General features: G+C 37.0%; 1 protein-coding gene across 1 annotated transcript; it reads left to right on the forward strand.

Moving 5' to 3' along the window:
* The first annotated feature begins 335 nt into the window (after positions 1-335).
* LOC107741209 (phosphoinositide-3-kinase-interacting protein 1-like) lies at positions 336-7,704 on the forward strand. The gene is made up of 6 exons (XM_016553876.1): positions 336-535; positions 793-891; positions 1,303-1,419; positions 3,245-3,439; positions 3,532-3,610; positions 6,383-7,704. The coding sequence occupies exons 1-6, from the start codon at positions 460-462 to the stop codon at positions 6,597-6,599; spliced, it is 783 nt and encodes a 260-aa protein (XP_016409362.1). The 5' UTR covers positions 336-459; the 3' UTR covers positions 6,600-7,704.
* Positions 7,705-9,745: the final 2,041 nt, after the last annotated feature.

Raw genomic sequence — 9,745 nt, forward strand, 5'->3', positions numbered from 1 at the left:
CATTTATATAGAGAGAATTTTCTTAATACCAATTACTTTTGTCAAATGTGAAACATTTGTGTTTTTATTACAATATTTCATAATATATGAATAGTTGTTGTTGTAATTATTATTTTTATTATTCAAATAAACACAATCTATCGTTTGCTGGAACATGTAAATACAATCTATCATTTGCTGGAACATTCCGGCCATTTCGTCCATTATAATTCGCATGTACCGTGCATCATTGTGAGAGAATCTGTGTCTCTAGGACCCGGAGGACGCGGCGTCACTGCAAAGGGACTTTTTGCTATCAGTGCACAGACAGACGGGCTGTTTACGAGCTCAGAGCTCAAAACAAGAGCACGAGAGCAGTGTGGCTCGATTTACCACAGGCTCTTCCTTTTAAACATCGTTTTCGTTTCGATTTGATTAGTCATGAATAATAATTGTTCTTGTTGTTAATAACATCGAGGAATGGAAATGTGTCAACTGCTGTACTTTGTGTTTCTGTTCTGCTCTGGTTTGGTGGACTGTTTGTCTGTTGTTGAAGGTAAGATCCCTTTCAACGTGTTGCAATAACTTTCTAAAAAAAATTTTATATATATATATATTATTTTTTTCACACCATTTTGCATTTTACATCAGTGTTTTTACATGATCACTCCATATCTGTTCATAACAAAGCATGTTTTTTTGGAAGAGTATTGATTATTGTTTGGTGTAGTAAATGTTGTAAATTAAACATGAAAATGTAACCACCTTATTCTAAATTGAATGGAACTGAAACCAGTCTTCTAAATCACACAGAGTGTATAACATCTAATGGAGAGGACTATAGGGGAATGCAACAGAAGACATCCACAGGGAATATCTGCCTCAACTGGAAGAGTCTAAACTCACAGACAGGTAACTTATGTTTCTACTTTTCATGGCATATTTTTACTATAAAATTTGAAATCAAACAACATCCCAAAACAATGTTATCATATTTGAGGAAATCAAGCTAGGATACATACATCATGCATATTTACAGACTGTATCCATTAATTAGAGAATGCAGTTTGCAAACTGTCAATGTTGCTGCTTATAGATTTTGTAAATTATAGTTATGTATGATGTGGGCATGCTGCCCAGATGATATTATGAGCCCAACTCAAAAAGCTGAGCAATCACTCTTCCATAATCCAGACAAGGGCTTTTATGGGGATGTGCGTGTGGGACACATGCTCACACAAACAAAATATGTTTAGATAGAAAATATGAAGTATCCATCAAATCCTATTTTAAATGTTCATCGTTTTGTTTACTTCTTGCCAGATGTTGGAGATCACAATTTCTGTCGCAACCCAGATGGTTCAGAGAAGCCCTGGTGCTATGTCTCCGGGTCCGATGGAGCGACCAGAAAAGAATCATGTGACATAAGGACATGCCAAGGTAGCCATATTCTCTCCTAATTAAACCAAATATTTTTTTTAAATCACAGCAGCTCATATACATTCATATAAATGTTCATTTTCTAAATTATTGACATTAAATTAAACTTTTTTTAATAAAATAAATATCACAAATCACTTGGTGTTTTGGGGGGGGGGAAGAGATAAACACTCCAGCATGAAATGCGATTTTGATTTAGGAAAGTGATTTATTTAACTCATGTCTTTCTCAGGCATTTCACAACTGGGTCTTACTAACGTGCTACTCTGTTTCAAAGATCTCATACTTTTAGCTACACGCTGTTTCTTCCAAGAACCTAGAGGAAGCTAGTTTAAAAATATTACATAATGCAGAAATGTGCAAACTTACTTTTTGTGGGAAAAAGCAAATGGCATTAAGAAAACATTCTCTAGGGACTGAACAAGGTCAGCACCAAATATTTTAATGCGTTCACTTTCCCTAAAGCTTACTCTAAACACTGGCACTAAACAAAACTTTTCTTGTGCTATTAATAATTTTTCCATAAGCCAGTTGTCTTTTATTTGGTTTATTAAAAAAAAAACTCTTATTGAGACTATTGGGCCATTTTTAATCCACGCTGATGGAGTTTCCTTAGAATTATCTTTTAACTTGACATGCTGCAAGGAGATATAACGTTGAACAATACGAGTCTAGACTCATCAGTCTTGAGGTTTCCTCAGCTGGGGCAGACAAAGAAACAAGCAAGGAAACTTGTTCTGCTGCTGTTCAAGAGAAGGGGTAGGCCTCGCCCTCTGGGATTCTGATTGGCCGTGAGCAAGATGCACACCACGGCGACAGCTACTGATTGGCTAGCTGAGCTGTGAACTCATGTTCTTTAACTCTGCTGGAGTGTGTAAACAACTTTTTCAGAGTAGAGGGTGGTGGAAAAATTCTGAGAGCCGGACCACAGCAAGAGAAGTAAATGTTTATTGTTCTCAGCTGTGAATTCTTCCTGTGGGACCTCTGAAGCATATCACATCCACCTAATGTCCTGTTTAAATAAAAATAGCCAAAATTTATCTCATTATGCATGCTTCAAAAAGAAAAGAAAAAAAAAGTCATAGTAATGGCCTGATGTGTCTAGTAAAGGCTAAAGCTTTGTTTAGAAAAGCATAACAGCACACTAGTATTTCTGGGTTTTGTGAATTGCGTTGACTCATTTCAGAATGTAATTAGCAATTATAATGACTGTTTGTGTTCACATACTTTGGTGGAGCATGCTTTCAGAACAAAAACTATTTTTTCACCCCATCTATTTTCTAAATGCATGTTATTGATCTGAATGATTCACCCATGCAAATGTTTCATTTTTAAAAAATTTTTAAAATCAAACTTCAGACAGACTTCTCTCTTGTGATGTATGCCCCACTTCTCCAATCATTTAGTCCACTTACATATCACCCCTTTCTTACAATCAACTACAAGCTCGCATTCAGTTCTGCCTCCATCCAATCAACAACCAATGGATAAAAAAAAAAAAAAATCCTCATCCTACTGTATGTTTTTTTTTTTCAATAGTCTGTTTCACTCTGGATGTCACAACAGGGATGAAAGCATTTGTTGCTGCTTATGTTTCATTGTGACTTGTTTTTTTTTTAATGACAAAAAAAAACATTGTTACAGTAGGAAAGGAATGGATGGTAGAGAACACAATTGTCAGTTGAGAGCACTCACTCCCAGACCACAGTAGAACTGTTTAGTATAAATATTTGGTTAATTAATGGGAGTGTAGAGCTTACATTAGCAGCGCAGATTGAGAAAATCAGAAAAACACTCATATCCTGTTCATCCTGTCACCCCATAGACCAAAACTCCACAGAAGCCACGGTTCCAAAAGAGTCTGTCCCCACTCAGGGACTCACCCCAAGAATGGTGGAGACCTTCGAAAATGCAGACTCCTTCCCCTCGCAGGTGGAGGGTGTGGCGGTGCAGCCCGTGAAGGGAGTCCGCCAGCAGGTCAGGAGTGGACCCAAGAAGAAGAAAGACCTTGGAACTCTTGGTAGGTGTTGGGTTGAGATTACTAAAACCTCAAACTACATTCAAGAACCGAGAAGATCATGAGTATACTGGTTGTCTTTGTTACCCTGGCAGGTTATGTTCTCGCTTTCTTCATGATGGCCATTATCATCCTACTTGGAGGTGGCATCACAATGGGATACTTCTACAAACGGTCAGTATAACCTGAAACACAATGTCCCATTACAGTGTGCACTTAAAGGGGTCATATGATGCGATTTCAATTTTTCCTTTCTCTTTGGAGTGTTACAAGCTCTTGGTGCATAAAGAAGATCTGTAAAGTTACAAAGACTAAAGTCTCAAATCCAAAGAGATATTCTTTATAAAATTTAAGAGTCAACCACGCCTACCTAAAACGGCTCGTTCTAACACACCCCAACATCATATGACCCCTTTAAGAATCAAGAATAGACAGATGATATCAATAGAAAAGGACAACAGACAAAATCCAGGCAAAAAAGGCACTTCAGTTCTTCAGAATGAGGAGACTTGAGATGAGATGTGTGGCCAGTACTTCATGTACAGTTCATAATAATTGTAGTTTCTTTTTGCTGGAGAGCACAGTTGTTCGGGATAGAGTCTGAACTTTTGAGATGTTGGTTTTGATCTACTCAGAGTAGCTCAGAGGTGATGTCTAAGGAACAGAAATAAAGGATGCGATTGGGTTTGCTACATGCTTACAAGGGAATAAAATGTTACGGATCACAAGGTCGGGCATCAGCTGGAAACACATACCAGGTTCATGTAACACTGTCATTTTAATGCCATTAGACACATGAGAGAGATGGTGAGTGGGTGTAAATATTGGAGACATCTTGACTGTCTATATTTAGGACGTTTAGAAGTGGGTTTTGAGTTTGGGGAGGAACAGAAGGACTCTGAAAGCTGATATCAATTGTTTTGTACATTTATAATCATAATGTACCCAAACCCATCTTAAACTAGATGTGCTGCAAATGCAGGTTTGTAAGCCAGCCGTCAAATTTGAGGCTTCACTGTTGGGTAAATCTTACATTTCACCCTAAAATCATTTTTAAAATAATTTATCTTATTGTTGGACCAAGTGAGATACATTATTCTCTGTCATAATTTATCAGAAGAAATACTGTAATACAATGACTTTTTTATTTAAAGACACTGTAACAAATACTACCATGAAAGGTAGTAAACTATGCTAAAACTAAATTAAATAAAATTTTCACAATACAAAAAAATTAATCTTGTTGGTTAAAAAATATGTTATCTTTATAATTTCCTTTTTTTTTTTTTTTTTACATTTTTGGTGAATATATGACATGGACATACTATTGGTGGGTTTCATGTGATTCACCCTCATGATGGATGATACACTTCTGAATTTAGGTCTGAAACCTGTAATATCTTGTCTCTATCTTGTAAGTAGTTTGGCTTGGCATTCGATAGCCTTGGGCAGCATGCACTTGTGCGTCAGCTGATAATGCGTGTATGTCATTGTTTATCTAGCGATTAATTGGCTCAGTATTAATAAGCAGAGGCAGGATGATGGGCTGAGAGGAGGGTTTACCTATAATACCAGGACAATGTCACCCACAGGAAACATGTTATAATGTAACAGCACATGGATCTCATATATTCAAACTCTTCTTCAGTGTCCTCAATCAAATGGTTAACTTTTTTGCAAGAGCGGTAGTGCTCAGTTCAGTTGTGATAAAGCAGAGCTCACTGCAGACACTCAGGAAGGAAAGTGCTGGGTAAGTGTAGGAGGATTGCATAACACGCCGCAAGTCTGCCATGCACAGTCTGAATGGCTAGAGATGGAGTGAAAGGAAGGATAAGACAGGGGCGTGTCCTGTAATATGACAGTTCTGCCGCATTCAGCTCCCATCGTCTTGAATCAGTAAAGGAGAGTGATCGAGATTGGTTTCTTCTTTGGCAGCAAATGACGAATTAGAGCTGGTCCTCTCCACAGTAGAACGCTAAAAATAGGTGATACTGGAGACAAATCACCCCTTCTGTCTGTAGTGCGTCACTGTTAAATATTACAGTCTAGCTTGAATGGATATATTAGAAATTGAAATAATCTTCAGAATATTCAAAGGAAATGAAGTGGAACCACTGCCGAATAAGTAATTCATTTTGATTATGTAATTCAGAGTCTGTGTTTCCGAGACAGAAAGTATGAATTTGGAAAACTCTCTTTGGAACAGTTAATTTAAAATCTTGGACTTTCGTTAAGTTTAAAAACAGGGTCTTAATGGTTAAAGTGCTATCATCTTTAATCAAAGACCATGAGAACATAACATATACATGCAATGGCGGCCTAAGCTCTTTTCCATTCTTCACCATTTCCACAGGGGTCGGGCACAAAGGATTTGACGTGTGAAAGCATAAAATTGCAGTGTAACATTTACTTTTTGTTTTTCAGGTCACAAAAACAAAAAATTTAACTTAAGAACTAGTACACTTTTAATCAAGCTTTTAATTAAATATGATTTTAATTACTTCAATGGTCAAAAGACTGTCTACTAAAGTCAGTCCTAAACCTAAGTATTCAAAATATATATATTCATTTACAAAAATCACTCCTAATATCCAGAAAAATATTATAAACCTCCTTATGTTATTTATGGCTCTAACGCGTTTTACACAAAAAAAAAAAATTTGAACAGCACTGTTTTATGAAACTTTTCACTCAAATTGTAATGCTGAAAAATTGGTCATGAAAAATATTTTATATAAAAAAATATATATTTAAAAAAAAAAAGATTTAAAATTTAGAAAGTAAAAAAAAAAAAAAAAAAAGCAAAATAAAAATATTTTTATTTGTGGTGTCTGCCTTTTATACCCCATTCTATTAATCATCCAGTTGATCAGTGACATAAACATGACGAAATCTTGGTGTTGTGGCAATGGTTGAAGTGAAATGGTTTTGTTTTTTGTCCCATAGGGGTCGTGACCTCAAGAAACAGCATGAGCAGCGGGTTTATGAACGTGAGATGCATCGCATCACTCTTCCCCTCTCTGCCTTTGCCAATCCCACCTGCGAGCTGGTGGACGAGAACACCATCGTCATCACGGCGGAACCGAACAACCAGACCCCCACTCAGGAGCCGGTCGAGGGAGCCGACCCCCTTATGGGGACGGCGGGGACCCCTGGAGCTTGATGGAGGAACAGGATGAGCGCCTGGAAAGGCGTCTTGTTAAGACTTGTCTATGCAGCACTGCAGAATCTGTGAGGACCAAACCCCACGTCCACCTCCCTCTGCCTGTTGTCTCTTTTCTCTTTACCTTGCCTTTACAGCACGGTTTCATGGTAAAGGCAGGGCATGTGCCCTGAGAGAGCGGTGGAAAGCTTTTTTTTTGTCCCAGACAGTGTCCTTATTTCCTCAGCAAAGTTGTTGAGGAAAGTAGGACATGTGGGGATACACTGGAAAAGGTGATATGGTGGTTTTGTATTAATATGCATGTCAGGGATTCGCCTGGAGAAAAATTGCAAGTACTTTTTGTGCATATCATCACAAGGCATGAATTTTACCTGCTTGTTGAACTCCATTGAGAGGGCGACAGTCCAGTTAACAGCTCCATGTCCTCTTATGAAGTGTCGATGGATCAGATCATCTGATGTTCTGGAGTTTTGAAAGAGAAGACAATCCATTCTTATCTTCTTTCCTGCCTTTTTCGTTGTTTATGTTCCTAATGCAGTTGTGGTGGAGAGTTGAAACTGAAATTGTACACGTGTAACTGAATCTGTTGCTCTACAGCTGGGCTGGTCATTCTTTAGGGAGTTTTGGTTAGCAACTACAGCTAATTGAGTTAATTGCCTTTGATAGCTCATTCATATTCATTAGGCAGATCATGTGGCCTGGGATGCTAGAGCTAAGCTAGGTGAAGGTTTTGACTAAATGAAGTGGAAAGCTTTCCAGAGATCTTGCCTTGCCTTAGTAAATTACATTTGAATGTATTGTTGTTCCTGTGGCCACAATCTGATAAGGAGCAAGTGAGTGCTGTCATGACTTCAGTAAACCAGTCAGAGTGAGTCTGATTAGCGGTCTTTGGTTACATTTTCTATATCAGTGTTCATTTGTTGCTGACCATACAGATGGTCGGAAATAAGACGATGAACTTTAAAGCATGAACCTGAAACAGAGAGAGTACAAGATGACGTATTAAAATAATGTACTATGGTCTCATTTTACAGAGATTTTTGTATTGTTTTTTTTTTTTTTTGATGTATGCATTTGTTTTCCCATGGTTGATTGTCCAACTGCTTGAGGTTTCAGAAGATCTTGTATTTTTATTTTTAGCAGTTTTTTACTGCTATGAAATAAAATCAGTTTGAAGACAATTATATTGTTGTCCTCTTTTGACATGTTCTTGCTGAATTTTACACTACAAGTTCATGACGTGTTCCATTAATCACTTAGTAGCTGGGTTTACTTTCCTGCACATTATGGGAGTAAAGGGGCAAAAACGTTCAGAATGGAAGATTTGCATACGGTATACACTGAATATTGCCTATTTGTTTAGTTGTTATAAAAAGTACATAATAATGATAAAAAAAATAACCGCTTCTATATAAGTATATATTTTATCCTTTTATGGATTATATTAAGAAATAATTCTGATATGCTGTTTTGGTACTTTACAAACCTATTTATTATAAGTTTCAAATTGTTGAGCTACTTGTCTGGAAACCGCGATAGTGTTTTTTTTTTCTTTTCTTTAACGTTTGAGATTTGAATAGAAACAGAACAAAGTAAAAAGTGTAAATTATATTCCACGTTTTATTTAAACTGGTTGAGTTACCCAGGTGCCTTTAATTGCCTCACACTTGCCACTCAGGATCACATTATCATAAACGATGAAGTGACCACGGCGTGTGGAATTTAATAACGGCCTCGGAAAATGTCCGTTACAGCAAGGATTCGGTTGCCCACTTTGGTTCGAAACGAGCCTTTAAAGTGCTTAAAAATGCCATTTGGAATTAGAGTTTGGAACCTATGCTAAACATGCAGAGCCGGGGATACACCAGGAGCAGGTTTGGAAAACACTGCACTATGAACTCATTCTGTGTTGTTTCGACTCAACAAGAGGCCTCTGTTATATTTAATTTATTAATCCAGTGAAATTACGGGGTCAAGAAAATGTTAAAAGTCGCAGATATAATGTCCAAGCCATTGTCACATAAAATGAAAGGTCAAGACAAGCAAGCACACTGCATTATGGGATACAGTTTTGGTATATTTTAGCAAATCTAGTAAGTCTTCTATGTATATATATATATATCAAGTCAGCATACTGTTAATAGTATAGATAGTATATAGTGCAGAAATAGTAACAGTTATGCTGTTCAGAGCATAACCAAGGTCAGCATCTTATACTTACACAACAGCGCCTCCCTGTGACTGATTAAACACTTACAAAAAATATTAAATTGTTAGTGAAAAAGAGAACAAATGAAGATAACTAATACACACTCATCTTTATTCATGAAACAGTAGAGTAAGAAATCCTGTGGCGTACAAGTAGTGGTTATAATTTTGTACATGTCAGTACCTTTGACATAAGACTAGAAAAAAAAAGCTCTTTTACAGCTTTTCACATTCTACAAACATATGCAAACTACAAATCCACATTATCCCAACACATGACTTCAAATCTATACAAACACAAACAAAATATATCCAGTTAATTTAAACGTTATTTGTAATCAAAGGAAGGATGACATTCATTTTCAAACGTCCTCACAAAACGTCGCTCGTTAAATTCTGCGTTGCAGACATTTTGATTACAGCCTGTTTCAGTACTGAGCTGAAAACTCTTAGAAACAGCCGGTCAAGATCCAGCATTACGATCTCACTTATTTCATTTGGAGAATACAACTCCAGAGCAGGTTTAGATACAGAGAAAAATTATCCTTGCCCTGTCATGTTATATTTACAAGGCGAGTCCATGACAGCGGAATAAACTCCAGTTTTCAAATAGCTGATGTACCAGGAATAAACTACCATGTAAGATGCATTTCCAAGAAGCCACACATAGGAAACCAAATCTGAACTCAGAAATGTTATTACTTCCTTTCATAAGAGTTTTATCACTCTCTGTCTTTGGATTATAAAGTTACAGAGGTCAGGACCTCAAGTGCTAGTGGTACAGAAAGAGTCAAGGGTAGTGCACTTAAGCACAACTACCTGCAGGGGGCAGGGTGGTTTAACAATGCTTGATTTACATAGCTTCAATATGGTAAGTCAATAGAACCTTCCATATTTTTTATAATTTGAAATAAGAGGTCAATCACCTGAAAACATAT

This window comes from Sinocyclocheilus rhinocerous, unplaced genomic scaffold, assembly GCF_001515625.1.
Source record: "Sinocyclocheilus rhinocerous isolate Xijiao unplaced genomic scaffold, SAMN03320098_v1.1 scaffold615, whole genome shotgun sequence".
Classification (NCBI taxonomy): domain Eukaryota; kingdom Metazoa; phylum Chordata; class Actinopteri; order Cypriniformes; family Cyprinidae; genus Sinocyclocheilus; species Sinocyclocheilus rhinocerous.